Source organism: Numida meleagris, chromosome 17 (assembly GCF_002078875.1).
Source record: "Numida meleagris isolate 19003 breed g44 Domestic line chromosome 17, NumMel1.0, whole genome shotgun sequence".
NCBI lineage: Eukaryota > Metazoa > Chordata > Aves > Galliformes > Numididae > Numida > Numida meleagris.
In genome coordinates, this window is record NC_034425.1 from 3,615,212 (window position 1) to 3,635,289 (window position 20,078).

At 52.6% G+C, this 20,078-nt stretch overlaps 1 protein-coding gene across 2 annotated transcripts in view; it reads right to left on the reverse strand.

The window, feature by feature from the left end:
• MGAT5B (mannosyl (alpha-1,6-)-glycoprotein beta-1,6-N-acetyl-glucosaminyltransferase, isozyme B) overlaps positions 1–20,078 on the reverse strand; it is a 40,588-nt gene that overhangs the window by 4,437 nt on the left and 16,073 nt on the right. The window contains exons 4-15 of one of the 2 annotated variants that reach the window (XM_021415015.1): positions 15,039–15,151; positions 14,879–14,952; positions 13,935–14,102; positions 13,326–13,490; positions 12,681–12,850; positions 5,959–6,090; positions 5,269–5,402; positions 5,005–5,135; positions 4,818–4,823; positions 3,724–3,879; positions 3,114–3,260; positions 1,754–1,870 (exon numbers count right to left, since the gene is read on the reverse strand). In XM_021415015.1, the coding sequence (XP_021270690.1) occupies positions 1,754–1,870; positions 3,114–3,260; positions 3,724–3,879; positions 4,818–4,823; positions 5,005–5,135; positions 5,269–5,402; positions 5,959–6,090; positions 12,681–12,850; positions 13,326–13,490; positions 13,935–14,102; positions 14,879–14,952; positions 15,039–15,151 (1,513 nt within the window). The remainder of the gene's footprint in view (positions 1–1,753; positions 1,871–3,113; positions 3,261–3,723; positions 3,880–4,817; positions 4,824–5,004; positions 5,136–5,268; positions 5,403–5,958; positions 6,091–12,680; positions 12,851–13,325; positions 13,491–13,934; positions 14,103–14,878; positions 14,953–15,038; positions 15,152–20,078) is intronic. The other variant, XM_021415016.1, reaches the window with a different exon arrangement.

Below are 20,078 nucleotides of genomic sequence, written 5' to 3' on the forward strand. Positions count from 1 at the left end.
TTCCCAGTGTTTCCCAGCAAGGAGAAAAATGCATTGTTTCAGTTCAGGCAATCTGTTTGGTTTGGTGAGGCAAAGGGAAATGCATCATTTTGAAAAGAAGTTTCCCGAGCAGGGCATTTCCAAACAAAGACACACAGATGGGAAACAAAAACACATTATTTCATTTCAGTAATGGCGAAATGCAATGTTTGGAGCGAAAGAAATAAATGGATGGTGATAATTCCAAAGGAGAGATTTGCCAAACAGTCTGAACACACAACGCCCCGTTTTGCTTTAGGAAAAAAGGAGGCAGGAAAGCAGTTCCTCCCACCTGGCTCAGCACCGCAGCCCCAAGCTGCCCATTCCCATCGCCCATCAGCTGCTCTCATCTCCTGCTGTAACCAGCAATATTTGAAAGACAAGATACCAAGGGATTCCGGAAGCCAAAGCCCATAATGGGGTTTTTAAAGCTGTAAGGTAGGTCCATTTTTAGACTTAATTGCCTTGACAGCATCTCTAATGCAGCTACAGATGTTAAAATCAAACAAACAAACAAACAGGCCGTGTCTGACACTTGCTCTACTCACTCCCCGCTCTGCCTGCAGAGGATGCATAGATCACCTTTCAAAAAAGCAAAGAGCAGAGGTGGGCTTGCCCCAGCACCCCTCTTGGTGCACAGCAGCAACTCCCTGCAGAGCTGGGACAACACGCTGCTCTGGGCCGTGTTCATTTGGGGTGAATTTAGGCTTGCATGTCCCAGCAGCTACTACAGGGACATGGCCAGCAGCAGCAAGGCAATGGGGATCCTCCAAAACAAGGGCCCTGGGCGGCTTCCCCACTCCATGGAGACATCATTCGATAGACCATGAGGCCACATTTCCTGCATAGGTGCCACTCTGCAATGCAAAATGCCCAGAAAACCCCACAGCCGGGCACACCCCAGCCTGGTGCCGCGTTCTCCGTGCTGCTGCCTCATCCCCGCTCCCCCACCTCCTGCCGTGCTCAGCCACGTAAGAGATGTTAATTAAGGAAGGGAGGAAGGATGTGTTGTGACTGCACCACAACTGCATTTGTATGAGCAGCTGACGTGGGAACGGGGAGAAATCCGGAGACGGAGCTCATCAGCCCGCGGCACAACTTCCTCAGCCCTTTTCTTTTTTTTTACCTTTCCTTTTTTTACAGCAGAGATCATGGCTAGGCACCTACGTGACCTCATCCACACTGAATCCAGCTTCCGCACCGCACAACCAGCACTATCACCCCAAAAACCTGCACTTCCCCCCGGCTCAGTTCTCCATTTTTTAATGCTTTTAGCAGCAGGGCAGCATTGGACCTCTCCATTTCATTGTGCAGAGCCCAGCATTGCTGCGCTTGTATTGCAGCAGCCGCCTGCCTGCGTCCTGTGCTGGAGCACCTCCCTGGGCCAGATGGCATCGGTCACTGCTGCTGCACACTGACAGCTGGCCCAGCAGCACGATGTCATTAGCTGTCATTGAATTTTAACCGAGGCCCCGTAACGCGTGTTCATAACAACAGGTGTGTCCACGTGTCGGTTTGTTTGCTCTTTGTGGGCTCAGCAATGGTGGAGGTGACCTCAGCAAGCAGGGGATGGGCAAAGCAGTGTCACCTCCCCGCTGCTTCCCAAAGCCAACACGCAGCCCCATCTCAGCAGCAGATTGCTGTCATGGCGAGGGGACGGCTCATCCCAAGCGGAGATGGGCACTGTTCTCACCCTCCACCGGCACAGAGGCTCGTTTTGGGGAGCCCTTCTCACCTGGGTCCTCATGATTGTTTTGATAGCAGCTTCAAACTCCTCGGAGTTATTGTAGTCGACAGTCCACACGTGTGGCTTCCCGATGAAGTCCTCGGCATACGGGTGCTGGGAGGACACCTACAAGGCAGTGCAGGAGCTGCTGGTTTGCAGTCGCTGCTGGTTTGCAGTCGCTGCTGCCTGGCACCCCAGCCCCAGCAGCAGAGAGGAGCAGACTGCAGCAGCTCAACTGCAGACATTTGGTATCGAACCACAGCACGCAGAGATGTGCCCAAAAAGGAACACTCCCCCTCAATCCCAGCTGCAGCCCCCGGCTGATGAAATTCCTGCAGGCTGGGATGCTCCGCTCCCAAATCTGTCCCCAACTCTGTAATTCAGGTAGCCATGACCTGAACCATTTGTGGCAAACCACCCGAAATGGCAGAGCTCTGTGGAAGTACCACGTCTCCCAGGTGCCAGTTCCAGAAATGACAGAAAATCCATCGCTGCTGAAGGCACAGAAGGGTCGGCCACAGGAGAAGGTGGTGCTAGAAGCTGCATTGCCCTAGTGCTGTGTCAGTCCCCCCCCACCCACCTCTCACCGGGCAGTTTGGGGGGAAATCACCCCTTTTTGGTAAAACTCTGATGCTGCTTTTCCAGCCTCACACTGCTAAAAGGCAGCCAGAGCCCTGGGGGCCTGGCTCAGGGCAGGAGGAGAGAGGATGCTGAGCTGTTTTGGAGGACACCACAAAGCAGGAGAACCTGCTAGGTGCAGAGCCGTGCATGCTCTCTGTTTTATCCCCCCACTTGCTCTCCCTTCTCATTTGTAGCAGTGACCCCCTCCTCCCATCCTCCACATGAGCACCCCAGGGCACTCCAGAGCCCTGGGAGCGATCGGGGACAGTGTGGCACAGCCCAGCCGAGCTCAGGGAGTGAGCGCTGCGCTGCATTATCCACTTCATTAATAATAAAAGAGGCAATTTTCTCAACCCTTTAACTTTTAAAGAGTTCCTGCTTCACTTAGATTGAATTCCCAGCAATGGGCAAGCCTGGGAGGGGTGTCGTACCCTACAGCACCACTGAGGTCCCCATATCCTCCTCATTTTACAAAAATGCAGTGAGCTGAGGGGGCTCAGGCTGCCAGCAGAGCACCAGCCCCTATTCCAGAAGGAATGTGCACGGATCTGCACAGTGGAAAGGGAATGGGCATTGGATTTTGGGGGGGTTTGTGAGCATCCCTGCACCGATCTCCTCTGCAACCCACGACAGAGCCCCTTCCATCCATGAGATGCATGTTGGGATGATACATGCGTGTGTTGGGATTTGGAGAGAATCTCTCCAAAAATCTCAGTTGGGTGCTTTTTTTCCCCTGCCAAGCACTTGCCTCTCTGGAGGTGGGCTTCCCGCGGAAGAACTCGTGGTTGAGGGAGCTGTGGGGGGGGTTGAAACGCGCCTGCAGGAACACGCAGCCGTTGGCAATGGCCTCCAGTGGGGCTGGACCCTCGTAGGGGAACCCAAAGCCGATGAAGAGCTGTGGGGAGCAAACCCAGGCTGGTCATGTGAGCTGGGGATGCATTGCCCCCCAGCCCCATAGGAGAGGCTCCAAGTAACCCACCAGCATCCCCCATCCCTATAGGAAAGGCTCTCAATGACCCAAATAACCCACCAGCATCCCCCAGCCCTATAGGAAAGGCTCTCAATGACCCAAATAACCCACCAGCATCCCCCAGCCCTATAGGAAAGGCTCCCAGTGACCCAACAGCGTCCCCTGCGCTGCTCTGTGCAGCAAGCTGCTACATCAGCTCCATGCAGCTCAACATCCCATAACTTAAACATGCTTAGAACTACCCCATGTCAGAGGGATGCTCTACAGCTCACAGCCCAGTGGGGCGCCCATAGCCGTGGAAACTGCAGCATTCACCCATAGCTACCAGCATCACACCCACCCTGCATGGAGAAGCTCCCGTGCCCCCACAATGAGGGGAGCTGCCCACCTTTGCCTTCCTCAGCAGCTGCTGGAACTCGTGCTGTGGCAGCAGCCCGTGGTTCTTGACAAAGGCCGGCACCTCCGGCGGCCGCTGCGTCTCGTAGTACACGGTGCCGTGGATCTCCATGTACTTGTTGAGGATAGCCAGGAATTTCTCCTTGCCCTGGGGAAGGAAGCAATGCTATGATGCCAGCACCAAGGCTGCAGACTGCTAGATTGCAGCAGGCTGGGTGCAGGGGGTTTGCAAAGCCAGGGCTTGTTAACAGCCCCACATCCCACCTAACAAGTCCCTAGGATGCTCTTACTCAGGTTTAATCCTTCTGCCTGCTTTATTACCTGAAAAATCAAGGGGGTCATCATTTTTCTTCTTTGGAGGCTTTTGCTCTCCAAAGCAGCCTTCCATTTTAACAATTTCTCTATCGCTCTTTTTTTATTATTATTATTTTGTTTGGAAAAACACAAAGCAGCCATGCTTTAGATGCTGTATTTTCAGTTTATTCTGGCCCCTAAAGAGCAGACTGGGAGGGAAGGAGGAGATATAAATGAGGAACTTGGGAGAGCTGCACACGCTGCCTTAAAGCCTCTGAATGCTGCATTTCTGCACTCAGCCACATATCCCCGACTTCTCTAAGGCTAACAGCCAGACCTGAGTACAGAGAAAAGAAACTGAGCAGCTCTCTCTGGTCAAGTGGAGCTGCAGGGTGCCATCCTGGCCATGGGCATGCTAACACCCAAATGGGCACTGTTCTGAGAGCCATTCCCTAATGCAAAGGACTTGGGGAGACGAAAATAAAACACTGCTGAGAATGGTGGTGGGGAGAACCAATGCAACAGAAACCCCAAAGTGCAGCGTGGGGAAACAGGTGTAATTCATGAATCCTGGCTAGAAGGAGCAAAAGTTTGCAGCACTAAGGCAGGCAAAGGTTCATTTTAACTCTCCTGAGTACCTCCCCAAATGGATCTAACCAAGCTGGAGTGCATCCTGGCCTGCACATCTGGCAAGCAGGGCACAGGCAGGGCAGGCAGACCCTGTGCCCTTGGGGTGCTTAGCCCCCCAAGAGGCAGACCCGAGGTTTTAATGCGATGGGTGCGGCACCGTACCTGCAGCTGGAGCACCGCCGTGGAGCACCAAGGGGAAAAAAAGAAAATAAAGTGTTAGTTGTTTCCTTCTATGCCCTGGAAGAGCAAGCAGCTGTGGATGAGAATGGGAGAAAGAGAACCAGCACCCAGAACCCTCTATGAATGGGACCAGGATGTGCTGGGAGCTCCGGTGCCCGCAGTCACGCACCTTCCAGATGCTGGCCTCCTTCCCGTACACCACCGCCATGCTGCCCACTTTGTTGGACTTGATGCGCTGCCGCTCAGTCTGGTTGAGCTCCTCCGACACGAAGCCCATGAAGGAATTGTCCGGGGTGTGCGCTGCGGACACCAAGAACAGACAGACCCAGCTGGGACCGTGGCTCCAGAGCTCGGAGGAGAAGCGATGTGAAACGCCAGCAAAGAGCCTGAGCCCCTCGCCGTGGCCCCGCTGCATCCCTATCCCAGCGCTTACGGAACATGGTCATGAACTGGGAGGGGTGCAGGTTCCAGTAGCCCCAGTTGGTGCGGAAGCCGCGCAGCGTGGCATACTCCTCGTGGTTGTAGGCTGGCTCCGTCCCGAAGGTATCGATGACACGGACGCGACACCTGGGAGAGGAGACAGAACCCCACCACGTCGCCGTGCCCTAAATGAGCAGTTTCCCATTGCAGGGCTTTCATCCTCCCGATGGTTTCCAGAACAACGCAGCTCCTGAAGACTCGCTAATGCTTTTCCCAATATCCCAGGACTGCTGAGGCAGGCATTACCAGCACGAGTGCAAGGAGAAAAGGGGAACATCAAACCAGAGAGGAAAAAAACCAAGCTGAACGCGAGAGCAAATGCATTTATAATAAAAGCAATAACATTGCCTGTCATTTTTCTCTCTAATAAAATTGTGCAGGATAGTGGAAGAGATGGGAGAAAACATAATAAATAGCAGGACTATCAGCACTAAATTAAATCGCATATTTTCCTGGCTGCTGATATACCAGGGGACGCTGGCATTTGTCATGGTGCTGAAGGAGCCGGCGCTGGGGCTCTGCCTCTTGCTGCCATGGTAGGGTGGCAACCTCTGCTCACTCGTTGTCCTTCGAGGTCGTCAGGATCTGCCTTTCCTTGCTAATTAAGGAAAAGGAGAGCGTGAGAAAGAAGTGGTGTTCTCACCTGTATTTCTTAAAGGAGAGCCCCATGTGCTGCTTCATCTGCTGGAGGCCGTGGTAGTCGGTGTAGATCAAGTCAAAAGGCAAAGGGTTCGTCAAGGGGCAGTTTCCCCGTCCTGGAGGCACCCCTAAATTGCTGGAGGGAAGCAGGAGGCACCGATCAGCTCTGAACAACGCGTGCTCATGTCCCTGACGAGTGCCCAGGAGGGGTCATCAGGCAGCCCCATGGCCCCCGCCTTGTCTTGTGCCCTGGGGACACAGGGACAGCCTTGCCCCAAACATCTGCCCATAGGCAGAGCTCCCAGATGGGCTGGTGTTCCTCCTCTGGTGCTTGGGGGCACAGGGAACAGCTCTCCATTCCACCTGCCCATGGATGCTGAGTATATTTACTCACGTTTTTGACTTTGTCCCAGAGAAGCTGTGGATGCCCCATCCCTGGAGATGCCCACGGCCAGGTTGGATGGGGCCATGGGCAGCCTGACCTGGTGCCTGATCTAGTGGTTGGCAGCCCTGTCCATGGCACGAGGGTTGGAACTGGATGATCTTTGAGGTCCCTTCCAACCCGAGCCATTCTGTGCTTCTATGATGATTCTGTGATTTTATCCCATTAATTACATAACCTAATAAAGCCAGGACAGTCAGACTGTAGGTCTCATTTATTTCCTTTGCCTGGGATTCTCAGTCAGTTCCTTCAAATAACCCTGCTCAGCCCCTTTTCTCTTCTGCAGCGGATAAAGTGCATTACGAAAATCCAGATAAACTGGATTGACCACAATCTCTTTATCAAGATCATCAGTTACCTTGCCCCAACATGCAGTGTGATTAATCTGGCATGATGCACGGCTGGTAAACCAGCAGCATGCCTCCTTCCCTTTTCAATTACCTCTGTGAACTGATGGATCGCTCTCCCCAAAGCTGTTCCATTAAGTGTACTACTGATGTCAGCCTGACAGCCCATCTGCTTGTCTGGACCACATTTCCTCCTTCTCAGGAAAAAAAAAAATGTGACACCTTCCAACTCCAGCAGGTTTCTCAAAAACCCTTGCTACATGTGCTTGTGATTTCAGCGCAGCAGTTTGCTCGGAAATACAAATGGTCCATTTCTGAGTTTCAATATTCCTGCATCTTTTTCCTTCTAGATGGGAACTTCTCAATTATTGCACAATGGCAGCACAGAGAACTCAGATGCTGGCCCCAGGTTGTTGGCCCCAAGTTGTTGGCCCCATTTGGCGTGGGTAGGCTCTACCCACCTATCCTTACAGATATTTCCTCATTATTTAGGATAAAAGACCCTGGGGACAAGGACCTGGTGTTGGTGCAGTGGAAAGATCCTCCAGCCCCATCCCAGCCTGGGACCAGCAGACCAAGGGTGATCCTGACTCCAGAACGAGCCACCATGGAACCACACCATGGAACCACACTGCTGACCAAAGCCAGGGTGAGCACAGATTTTCAGTTTAAGGCAAAGAGCTGTGACTGCAGTTGCTTCAGTGCTCCCGTCACAAGGAATATCAGCATCAGCTCCGGGCAGAGCGGCCGGGTCAGCCGCAGGGGAAACAGGCTGCAGTTTTGTCACTTTTATGGGCAATTTTACATGACACAGCAGATTGAGAAGGTGGCAGGAATAGAAAGGCTCTCACCTCCAAGAGCTACGTCAATGAGATAAACAGGGCAGAGAGGAGACCCAGCCCTCTCGGGGACGGAGGTGGCTGCTCCCAGTGGCAGCGAGTGGGAGAAGAGGAATTTTTAAGCCACTGAAGATGCCTGGGATGTTATAGAGATACAATAATAAACAGCACATTTGCTCACATACACTCTGCTTTTTCCTCAGGCACCAGCAACGTGCTCAGCCCCACCACCTGCCACCCCTCCCCGGCTTGCTGCATCCCTCATGCTCCCAGCATCGAGTCAGGAGCAGTGTTTTTCAAGCAGAGCTTCTCCCTCTCCTGTTTACTTATCCTTCCCAAACACTTTTTAACCTCCAATTTTAATATTCTAATCATGCAAATCCAGTTTGCAGCTCCTGGGCGGTGGGATTTTTTCCCCTTTCCTCCTTATTTAAACATTCTTTATTCAAGCTTTCATCATTTGCCAGTTAAGCCAACTAATTTTCTCCTAAGCCCAATTTCACTCATGGTTGGACTGAGATTTCTGTGATTTTTCCCCGCACTGTGTCCTATTAACAGCGCTTGAAATTACGCAAATAAAACTGACGAGCGCAGACGCCTCTTTCTCTGTGAGCATTTCTGAGAAATGCTTGACCCCAGCACCACACTTGGAGGAAACCCCCCCGGTGGGACCCGCCTGCAGTGCTGGCCCCATCCCATCCCCATGGCACAGCTCTGCTCCCCACACCCAGCTCCCCCCCCCGGTGAGCTCAGCTCCTCTCTGCCAGCTGCCTCCACCAGCTGTGCCCACTCCAGAATAAATCTAGAGCAGCTTCTTGTCCTGCTATTTTCCCCTTGTAAATACTTGAATCAACCAAGGGGACACGTTCCCTTCCTGAGCGTGGGGCATGCTCTCTGAATTCAGATTGCAGGCTTATCTTTACATCCCATTGACCTATTTTCGAATTAACCCAAAATTTCCTTCCAGGATAGGAGGTGATGGCCTCAAGTTGCACCAAGGAAGGTTCAGGTTGGGTGTTAGGAAACATTTTGTCTCTGAAAGAGTGGTGATGCAGTGGCACAGGCTGCCCAGGGAGGTGGTGGGGTCACCATCCCTGGAGGTGTTCAAGAACCATGGAGATGTGGCACTGAGGGACATGGTCAGTGGGTATGGTGGGGGTGGGTTGATGGTCAGACCGGATGATGTTCTCGGTCTTTCCAACCGTAATGATTCTATGATTCAAAATTCAACAAAACCCATCTACATTCTGCGCTGGTTAATAAGGTTATCATAACCTCTCCGTGATTAAAGCAGAACTTTCTGCAGTGGCACCGAAGCCAGCCAGCGAGTCCTCATTTGGCTACAAAATAAACATATTTCACGAAGGAGTGCAATTTAACAGCTCAGTAATTCGCGCTAATTTATGCACCTTCCTCCCCTACAGGATGAAACCCTCAGAGGTGGCAGGGATCCCTCTCCATCACTCCTCACCCTCATCCCCGCTCCTCGCCTGGCACATCTCTGAGCCACCCCTTGGAGCTGCTGGGATTAAAGAGGGTTAACTGGAGTGGACTGGAGTTAACTGGAGTGGACTGGAATTCACTTCCTGGCTGGTAGAGGCTGGAGGGAGCCAGGAGGGGACATGGTGATGGACCTGGGCAGAGCTAAGCTCTGGAGATGCACTGAGGGTGCAACACCAAGCTAAATGAACCACAGGAATGACCTGTGTTTGGAAACATGCTGACAATGAGAATGGCTCCTTCTGGTTGGAAATTCAGCAAACGAAGAAAGTTCCCAGGAAAGGTGAAGAACTGCCTGGGCTGGGGAGCAGCAGGAGCTCCGGTGCTGGCAGTGCCCGGGCAGAGCCCACTGCCTCTTGCTGCCCCAGCTCAACCACAACCAGGGCCACTGCTGGCCATCTGCGTGATGCCAGCACTGTGTCTGCCAACTGGAGAGGGATGGTGACGCCTGGAGCCCGGGCTCCGTGCTGGCTTTCATGAGAACAGATGCAAGACAGAAAGATGGCTTTTATCTGCCAGAAAATAATTAGAAGTGCCTTCGGCTGGACATCGTGTTTCCATTCGAATGGCTCTTTTTGCAGCCTGAGTACACCTCAGTGGCGGTGGAAAGCGCAGGAAAATAGCAGCTCTAATTATGTGTATGGCAGGCAGTGAGATGGGAGCGGCAGCTCTGGCTGCAGGATGTGGTTCTGGAGATGAGCAAAGCCTCGTGCCGTGCTGTGCCCCACGTGGGATGCCCCTCACCTGCACCCCAGGGCTCACAGCAGGGAACGAGCACATGCCTGGAATTAAATGCCTTGCCAAGGCCCATATTATGAGTCCAGGACTTGACACCAGAGCAATTAAGCTCCGAGAGCACTTCGTAAAGCGCTGACCCCACGAGGCATCAAATCCTGTTTTCTTCGACTTTCTGTCCTGCCTTATGAGCAGTTAATTTCAAGGGGGCAATTTCAAAAGCAGCTTTCAGCGCCTCCGAGATCGATGCTCCCCGTCGCTCCCAGCCTCATCCCCAGCAGTCCCTACATGGAGCCAGTGATGCTGGTGTGACAACAGCCACCAGTGTCCACCATCACATCCCACCCCATCACCAGCTGCATTTAGGATGGGGTTGGAGCCCACTGTGCCATCTGGAAGGGGGGGCGGGGTGGCAGAGGCTCAGCTCCCTGCACCCATGGGCTCACAGTGCAGTGGTGCAGCCCAGAGCTACTGCTCTCCTCATTGGGAAACAGGACCCAGTGGTGTTCCAGCACAGCTAACGAGTGCCTGGCAATGCCTCATGCCCATTACTGGGTAATCCCATGTGTTGCCTCTTGCCTCACATCAGGAAGCAGCTAACAAATTCACAGAAGAGGACAAACACCTGCATGTCGTTCAGCAGCTCTGGTAGATCACAGCAGTGTCATTCACAGGTCTCAAATGAGTGGCTAAAAGCTGAAGCAGGAGGTGCTGTGTGTCCGCAATTCTGCTCTTTGGGAAGCGCTGAGCTACGTGATCTGCCTGACACAAAAGCAGTGCAGCCCAGGTAGGACAGACAGACAGAGAATGAGATGGGAACAGAGGGGTTAAGGGATGTGATGGGGTCACGCAGCAGCCAGGATCTCACTGGGGCACTGCCCACTGGAGAGCAGAGCAATGCACCGGACTGGGGCAGCGCATCCACCTTCAGACCCAGCCCTCCGACTGCTGCCTTCCTGGGCTGGGACTTCCTCTTCCTCCTGCCTGCCTGATCCCCAGCACTACAGGCCCAGTCCTGACCACTGCCTCCGAGCACTGCTGCATTGCAATCAATATACACACTAATAATGAAGAGCTGCTCGTAGGTAACTATTGGCTGAAGCACGCACACGCAAACCTTTTAGCAATCCCTTGCCAATGATCAATACGTGTATAAAAATCAGCTCAGAAATGCAAAGAGACAAACTAGGAGAGGGGTTATTTCATGCTGAATAATTCATGGGTGCCGGTGTAAGGCCATGCTGGGCAGGAGCACTTACAACTCCGAGCTGCAAAGCGAGCAGGGGTTGCCAAAGAGAAATGCACGAGATGCAGAATCAACATTTCACATTTCTGGAGCAGAGCGTCTCCAAACCAGGCTGCAGGCTGAGCTGCTGATTGCATCCCCAGCTCTCTGCACACCCGCAGCAGAGAAGCCCCCATCGGGCTTTGGCTGAGCGTACGAGATTAACTGGTAGCACAGCTCGTTATTAACCACGCTTGTTCAGCTAAGTCTCCTGCTTGCTCCCGTAGCATGAGGGCTTATCTCTGCTCTGCTCTGAGCCGCGCTGCCCAGCAGCAGGGACGTTCCTGAAAGGTCAGCAATAAGGAGAAGGATGTGCCAGCACTGCTCAGCCCCCCACTAAGGGACCCCTGCATCCAGCAGGGGGACAGGACTTCTCCAGACCCAGAGAAGATCAGGAGCCCCATCCCAGGGCAACGCAGGGGCTCCTTCCCCTCATTAAACAACCGCCGTGAGGCTCTCCATCAAAAAAACACAAACAAGAACCACACAACATCAACACCACCACCAACACCCTGCCAGCCATGAACTTCACCCAGCCTCCAGCACAGGGATGTTATTCAGCGTGTCAGTTCAACCTAGCACGGAGATGGCCGTGATGCATGCCTGCGCCTCTCTGAGAAGCTGCACTAGGACCAGGATTTTTTTTTTTTTTTTGAGTTAATTAGTCAGGAGCTAATTCTGTTCATTAATTCTGAATGCTGCAGGGGCTGGGTTGGATTTTTTCATTGTGTTTTTTTTTTTTTCTTTCTCTCCAGGATCGCTGTTTGTTTTTCTCACTCCCTTTCCAGCACAGCTCATTATGCGGCAGAGCTGGCTTAAGCATCGCCCAAAATCTCAGTGGCCCACGGGGTGACTTTGGGCTGTTCTCCGTTCACAACCCGCCCTCACCAGCATTTTCATTGCCACTTGCCCTCCAGCTCACACCCCTGGCAGCAGGTGAGGACAGCTATGCAATGTCATCAGCAGCATCAGCCTGGCCATAACTCAGCTGCAGCAAGAAGCATGCAGCAGAGCCTGGGTGTCTCGTACATAGTTAGCATCTCCTTTTTACCTTTTCCATTGAATACTGGCCTCTCTCGGAGCCCACACGGGCACTTAGGGTGGCTGGGTGCAGCCATCTGTATGCACTCGCTCTGCATCTCCCCACGCCACGCTGCAGAAGTGTCCCAACAATGGCCAGTTCCCACCCAGGTCACCCTGCAGCCACCCCCCTGCAAGGGACGGGGGTTATTTCTGGCAGCCTTACTCAGCTGCCGAGCAGGAAGGCTGGGAGGGGAGGAAGGAAGGAAAGAGCACAGCCACCGCTCAAACAACACCGGGGGGAGGTGGGGGCTGAGCACCCGCTATGGCACTGACCCATGGGACACCTGCGTCCTGCAGCCATGTGTTCCTGCAGAGCATTGCTGGGGAGCAGGGGGCAGTGGGGACAGAGGGGATGCTGTGTGCTGCCAGCGATGCACCAGTAGCACTCTGATCTGGCACCAGGACTCCAGGGCAAAGCCTTGCCTTGGCAATCTGCACCATGCAAAGCCTTGGTTTCATAGAATCTTGGAGTTGGAAGGGACCCACAGCACTCACCTCTGCAGCTCCTTGAGTGAGACTGTCACCTTCAGGCTGTGTCCCAGCAGGAAAAGGGCAGCCAGGATGTCGGCCCACTGCACCATCTCGCCCAGGGGTCCCCCCTTCAGCACCCGTGGGCTGAAGACGTCCCCTGATTCCTCCGTCAGGAAGCCGATGTGAATCAGGATCTATGGAGAAAGGGACAACAAGCTGCTGACAGCCAAAAATGACTGCTGGTCCCTTTCCACTTCTGCAGGCTGAAATTACTCAGGGAAAGCACTTGGGTGTAAGGACAAGCGGTCTATGTCCAATTAGCAAAAATCCAGTATCCAGTGGCTGGCTCTATCATGGTCCATTTTCCCCTTGCATACTGGGGTCTGTCCATGGATGCAGAGCACATCTCCCTGCAGAAAGGGGCCTAGAGTGCAGCAGGAAAATCCCTCCAGTATCTGCAGGGAGATGTGCAGCCCCATGCTACACTCACTGCCAGTGCCAACCCAGGGATGGCCACCTCCTGCTGACCAGGGCCCGGATCCAAAGTCCTGCCCAGCCCCCAGCTGTGTTACCCAGGCTGGTAACATGGTCCCAGCCCCACAGACCTGCTGCTCCAGTTTCCCCTTATCCCCCTCCCCACACCAACCCCACCGTGCAATTGGCTCCTACGTGTTTCTGGTCCCCCTGCCGCCCCTTCAGTTTCTGTTCGAGGCGCCGGGCCGCCCGCAGCCACTGCTGGGCCAGGTGCCGGATCCTCTTCTTCATGAAGCTGAGGGACTCCTTGCCCGTACCCACCAGCTCCAGCAATGGCGCCAGGTCGCTGCGGAAAGCTGCCTGCGGGAATGGAGCGCTGTGGGTTGCACTCAGGCATCACAGAATCACACAACCATGGGATATCCCAAGTTGGGAGGGACCCATGAGCAGCGCTGAGTCCAACGCAATGACCACCCAAAACCCAACCCAAGATGTCCCAATGATCCTACTCCAACAGCTTGGGGCAATGCCCACTGCCCTGGGGAGCTGCTCCATGCCCACTGCCCTCAGGTGCAGAAACTTCTCCTAACAGCCAGTCTGAGCACTTGTAAGAAAATCGCCAAGGACCCATTGAAGAAGGATGGTTTCATTTGGATGTTTTCCAAACTGGTGCCTCTCGTGGCATAGCAGGTGGGAGAAAACCCACACGTGGCATCAAGATGGGCACTGGGGATCTGCCTGCACCGCTGCCTTGGGGACACCACTGCCACAGCCCCAACCCCATTGTTATCCCATGGACCCTACCTGGGCGCGGGGCGGCGGCGGAGGGGACGGCGCGGCCGTCTGGTTCCTCCAGGGCAGGGGAGGGCAGAACCACTCGACTTCACTGAGGTAGATGAGGAAGGAGCACTCGGTGCCATCCACGCCAAAAAATGCATAGCAGGGGTCAGAAGTCCACCTGGCCCTCATCCACTGCAAAGGGGCAAAGGAACACACGCGGGGCTCATCCACGTGCCCAGCACCCACATCCAGAGCTGGGACCCTGAGGGTGGTACCAGGTGCAGGAGAACAGCCGCTGGCCACAGCCCCCATTTGTCACCCCCCGAGCAGCCTGTGCTTAATTCAACAAATCTACTCAGAGACAGCGCGCTGTGCCCGCTATGTAAAACACACCAATCACACAGACAGGAGATCGAATTATAGCCTTCAACAATTAAATTACATTCCAAATTTACTCCAGTTGTGGATGGAAAGGATGCCCAGCGCTGGGGGATGGGGAAAAATCCAGCACCCCAGTGTTGCTTCAATAGACCCTTCAGCATCCTTTCAGGGAGAGTCAGCCTGGAGCTGGATTCAGGAAGCTGGGAAGGGAGGGGAGAGGGGAAATGCTTTTAATTAGCCCATGTAAATACGCTCTCTGACAAAGAGATCACACTGCAGGCCAAACGTCAGGCTGCGTGCAGGTGCTCAGCCAGGACATTGCATCAGCGATGGAGGGCCTCGCCACCATAATGAGATGCGCTCCTGTGCCACGCTGAGATATTCCCCAGACACCAGCCATGCTCCAGATATTTAAAGATACGACAGCGCTTTCTCCTCACCGTGCTTCTGTCATTAAACACAGAAAGTGCAGGCAAGGAGAGACAGCCTCACGGAGCTGGTTCTGCTGCTGCCTGCGAAGCCGCGGGTACCCAGCCCAGCCCCACACCTCCCCATGGCTTCATGGCATTCTGGGACCTCCGACTCACCTCCACCTTCCCAGCGCAGTCAGGGTACTTGGGGTCCCTGGGCACCTCGCACTGGTCCCTCCTGCCATCCCCCACTGCAGAGAGACAACGCAGGTAGCGGGTGCCAACACAAGGAGCCGATCGGGGCTGGAAGACCTGGGCACCTGAGGACAACACTCACTTTTTGCATTCATGAGGCTGTTCCGAAGAATCTGGTCTACTTTTATTGCAATGTCTGAGACGTTTTGAGCTATAGCTTGGATCCTCTCCATCAAACCGGCCGCTGGCTGGAACCTGGGAAGAAAGCAGAGAGACCCTGCAAACATCCTGAAAATCCAGGCTTGCAGAGCTGTGCTGTAGGCTGCAACACAGGAGCGCCTCATCCAGCAGAGAGCTTCAAAGAGTTCTGACTTTAAAACGGCATAAAACAGTTTTCTGCTATTTTTTGCAGCGTGCTCATAAACAGCAATACATCTCTGCATTTTACGTGGGGAACTGCTAAATATGCTGGAGAAATCTGTTTGCGTTATTTCAGACGTGCTATGCTTGAAAATCCTCCGCTGTGATTATTGGCCTTGCAGTGCACGCAGGAAGACACGGGGAGTTAAAAAAAAGGAGAAGGAATCAAAAATCGAGCAAAAGGATGGCAAAAATAGTGATGGGCAAAAAAATAAAAAAGCCTTGAGAACCACAAAACACAACGACGCATGGATGGCCCAAAGTCCCATCCCACTGATAACCAGCAGAATTCCACACCCAACGGTGAGGGCTATGGGGAAGGGGAGATGATGGGGACAGGGACACCAGCAGCAGAGCCCAAGCTGGCACTGAGCTCCATGTCGTGGCCCTCAAACCTGGTGTCGGGTCTAAGAGGGCAGAGAATTCAATCCGTGAGCAGCGCTGCCACGCTTGACAAAAAGAGATTTCCACCTCCAATGCTCTGCTTGCCATTTCCACTGCAAACGATGCCTTGATGAGCGCCGTTATCACAGCAAATAATTTCCCCTTCTGCAGCAGCCGGGCCGTGGATTTTTCTTGCCGCTGCTGGGATCATTATAATACAAGGAGATGTCATAAGCAGTGAGCAGAACCAAAAGGGGTACCTTGAATACTGCTGGCACAAAAATATGTGCTGATATCAGGTCCTTCCCTCTGAAGTTTTATGTTTGTTCTCCAGCAGATCACTGAACCTGAAGGCTGCGATTTAAAGTACCTCTGTCCTCAAGGCTAAAAAAATCCTGGGTTTATGAACCGATACTGCTCCGGCTGTTGATTTAAGGTCCATTCTCCAGCAGCAAGCAGCCCACATTTTTCCTCCTGGCATGGTTTATGACCATCAATACTCAACCAGCATACCTCCACGGGGAGCCACATATCTTAGGCTTTTAAGAAATAATAAATGCAGAGGACACCATTGCCCCCAAGTAACTTTCAACCTTTTGCAGAGAAGAAAGCCCAGGTCTCCTGCCAGCTGCTGTAACAGGAAGATTCTTTGTGAGACCCTGGTAAAACACAGGCACAAAAATGACCTGTGACAAGCCTGGCTTGTGAGCACAGCTTCAGTCTGAGGGCTGAGCCAGCCCTGAAAGCTCCTAAATCCCTCTTTTCTGAAGGTCTTCATCCTCCAGGAAGCAGCGGTCAGAACACTGTACATATCTGTAGAGACCAAGAAAAGGTTGGGATGGGCAGGATAGGAGCAAACTCAAGAATTACTGAATTTAGAGCCAGCGAGCCCAACCTTCTGCTCGAACAGGACGGGGATGTTGGCTTGGTGTAGATGCTCCTCATGTTTCTCCAGCACTCACAGCAATACAGGAGGATGGGAACAGGCACAGGGTCAGCCCACGGTACAACTTCCACCTCCACCTAGAAGCCACCCCAACCCCTGATAGGATCTAAACCAGCTTGCAGACAGGCAAGCAATTCAGTGAATCCCAAAGGTCCCTGTGATTGCAGGGGAGCTGGACTAGATAATCCCTAAAAGTCCCATCCAGCACAACAGATTCTATGAAAGGTTGAAGGTCTCCGTCTCATCTCCAATCGTGGGATCCCCCAGGGCTGAGCGTTGACATTGACACACTCATTCACACGAAATCAGGACCATCACTCCAAACCCAAGGCTTTCTCCAGGCTCAGCCTCGCAGCCAGCCCGAATCCTGCTGGTTCCCAAGGTTTATCCTGACATTTATGTCAGCCTGCCCGGCTCCCGTACGCTACAGCTGTTCCCTGAACACAAAAGCTTCAAGGCAGAGCCCTTTGATTTTAAATGGGTGTTTGATCACGGCGTGCAAGCAGCACTTCTAGTTCTCAGGAACAAGACAGCCACGTCGCTGACGTTCAGATTCCCACAAAGTGCAGAAGGATTACCTAAGAGGAAATGAGAACTGAAATGATCTGGATCAAGAAGCAAAGGGAATATTTCATTCCCTTCATCTATTTTGGAGCGGAAACTTCCAGCACGGTTCTCGGTGTCTTTTATATGTTAAAAGGAAGAAATAACTGCAGAAAACACCCAAAGCACGGAGCCACGCTCCATCTCCCACCTCTTGCATGCCTACCACCTTCATTCCCCAAACCAGCTTTCTCCAGCACTTCGAGCATGGGGTTCCACCACTCCGGTGCTGCAGGGATACAGCTCGAGCAGCACATTTCATTGAATGCCTTAATGAGACGACAAGGAGGTTAAGCAGAAGTTACATCAACTATCATTAAAGTGATTTGTCTCCTGAGCAGAGGACAAGGAAACAAGACAGTTAAAAGCAAAGAAGTCAAACAAAAGAAGGTTTTCCTGGAGCTCATCAGAATCCGATGCCTTGCCCCTAGTAACTGGAGAAGGATGAGGTAAGGGGCTCATTCTGGTAAATGACAGCTAAGCAGGATGGAGAGATTGTTCATCCAAGAGCACCACAGCAAAGCACCAGCATGGCAGGACCCAGAGCTTGCCCCCACCCACCCCCCTGCTCAGGGCCCTTTCTCCTTGCTGCTTTTTGACTGTTCCTACAGCAACAATATAAATGCCATCAAAATACACGGGGACTAGGCCAGCATTGAAACTATAGTAAATTACTACAGGTTTTCCAGAACAAATTTTTCCCTGGGAACTTAAAACCATTTACTACAGCAAATACAGTACTTTTACTCCTAACCATCAATATTGATTTCATCTTTATTATTTTCAGATTTATTCTTCCCCACGTTGATTACGATTCAGATCACGCTGTGGCTTATAATGCGCTGTATACAGTATTCATCTCATTCCAAAAACTGCTATGGAGACGTATCTTTCCCCACAGGCAGATCATTTGCCATATAACGCAGCCAGAGGTTGAGTTTTCCTTTCCTTTTTCATACATTAATTTGTTCCCCTTCGCTTTGCCTCTCGCCCTCAGCCCCAATCAGCCTCAGCCTGGTTATCCCCTTACAAAGCACCACGCTTTTATTGCCTTTTATAAAAAGCGGCGTTAGGAAAAGACAAATCTCCCTCTATTTGTGTGTTGTCTCCGTAATAGAAACCCTAAGCATATTTGTTTGCTCATCTTATATTTCTTCTGATCGCTGCTGAAAGCAGCAACTTTGGAGAGACCGATGTGGATGGAGAAAAGCAGGTGTTTGGAAGATAGTACATCAATCCCTCAGCACTCATACGGAGCCCGTCACCAAAGGGCTTTTCTTGCTCGTGACGATGTCTGCGCTGCCATTCACCTCTTTACAATCACGGAATCATGGGATCATTAAGGTTGGAAAAGGCTTCTAAGATCCAGTCGCCCACCTACCACCAATACTGCCCGCGTCCCTCAGTGCCACATCTCCAAGTTCCTGAATATCTCCAGGGATGGGGACTCCACCACCCCCCACACAGCCTGTGCCAGTCCATCACCACTCTTTCACGAAGATTTAAAGATTTTGTTGCCCAAAAACACGAGGCAGAACAGCAATCCTTCGCTCTCTGTGAATTCATATGGGGCAAACCACCCAGGGAACGTGTTTTGGGATGGGAACGCTCCATGGGAACTCGCTTGCAGCGAATATTGGATGTTGCAGGAGCAGAGCTGAGCTGTGTCCAGCAAACTGCAGAAAGGAAACCACGCGCGTGGCCAGCCCCGGCTGTCCAAATGACAGATTGAGTAATAAATACCGGGGCATTTTACACGCTGAAGTATTTCAATTTATTTTATTTTCCATTTACGGTGCTTGATGTTGCTCACAAAAATGCATTTAAAGGGCCAGACCCTGAGCGAGCTGCAGCCCTCGAGAAGCCTCTGCCATTTCAGCAACGAATTGCACAAAAAATAAGATCCCTTGGTGAGAACATTGAGAAAGTCACAGCCAGAATCACAGAGCTGCCGGGAGCAGCTCGCACATACTCCAACACATCGACCACTTCCAGTATCACAGACCTGCAACTTGCACACGCTCCGTCACAAGCAGAACTCGCCAGCAATCAGAACTGTTGATTAAAACATTCTGAGAATGCTGTAAGATGCTGAGAGATCCTTCCCAAGCAGAAAGCGGGGCTGCAGACATAAGCCCAAGCCCTCATTTTCTTAAATCATAGAATCACGGAATGGCTTGAGTTGGGAGAGACCTCAAAGACCATCCAGTTCCAATCCTTCTGCTGCAGGCAGGGCTCCCAACCTCTAGACCACGCACAAGATCAGGTTGCCCAGGGCCCCATCCAACCTGGCCTTGGGCATCTCCGGGGATGGGAGTATACCATACTGTATACCATGACTCCCATAGCAGAACAGAGCCCTAAACACAGGCAGCAGAAACTTCTGTTCCTGGCAACATGAAGGGTTATGGCTCAGTCACTTCCATGTCCATCAATCTTTACTTGATCGGGGCATAAATCAGCTACATGTGCCTCTGTGCCTGGGCAGCCTGATGCCTGCAGCCTGCTGGGAGGAGCCTTTGATGAGCCTGGGTGGCTTCACCATTCCTCCGGGGAAGCTGCCCATAAGTCAGGACCCAGTTTTGCCCACACACCGTTCTCCAAGATCCATGCTGTGGGCACCAGTGGAGGATGTGCCCCATTTCCATGGGTGCTGAGGGCCAGCCAGCCATCCAAGCACAGCTCAAAGCCAGCAGAAAAGCACTTGCCCTTCATGTGTTAAGGCATCAAACCACCACCTCTGCAAAGCAACAATGCAATCCCCAGAGCATCACTGCTTCAGGATGGAAAGGCCAAAAAGCAGCAGAAAGCAAAGACTGCTGAGGAAGC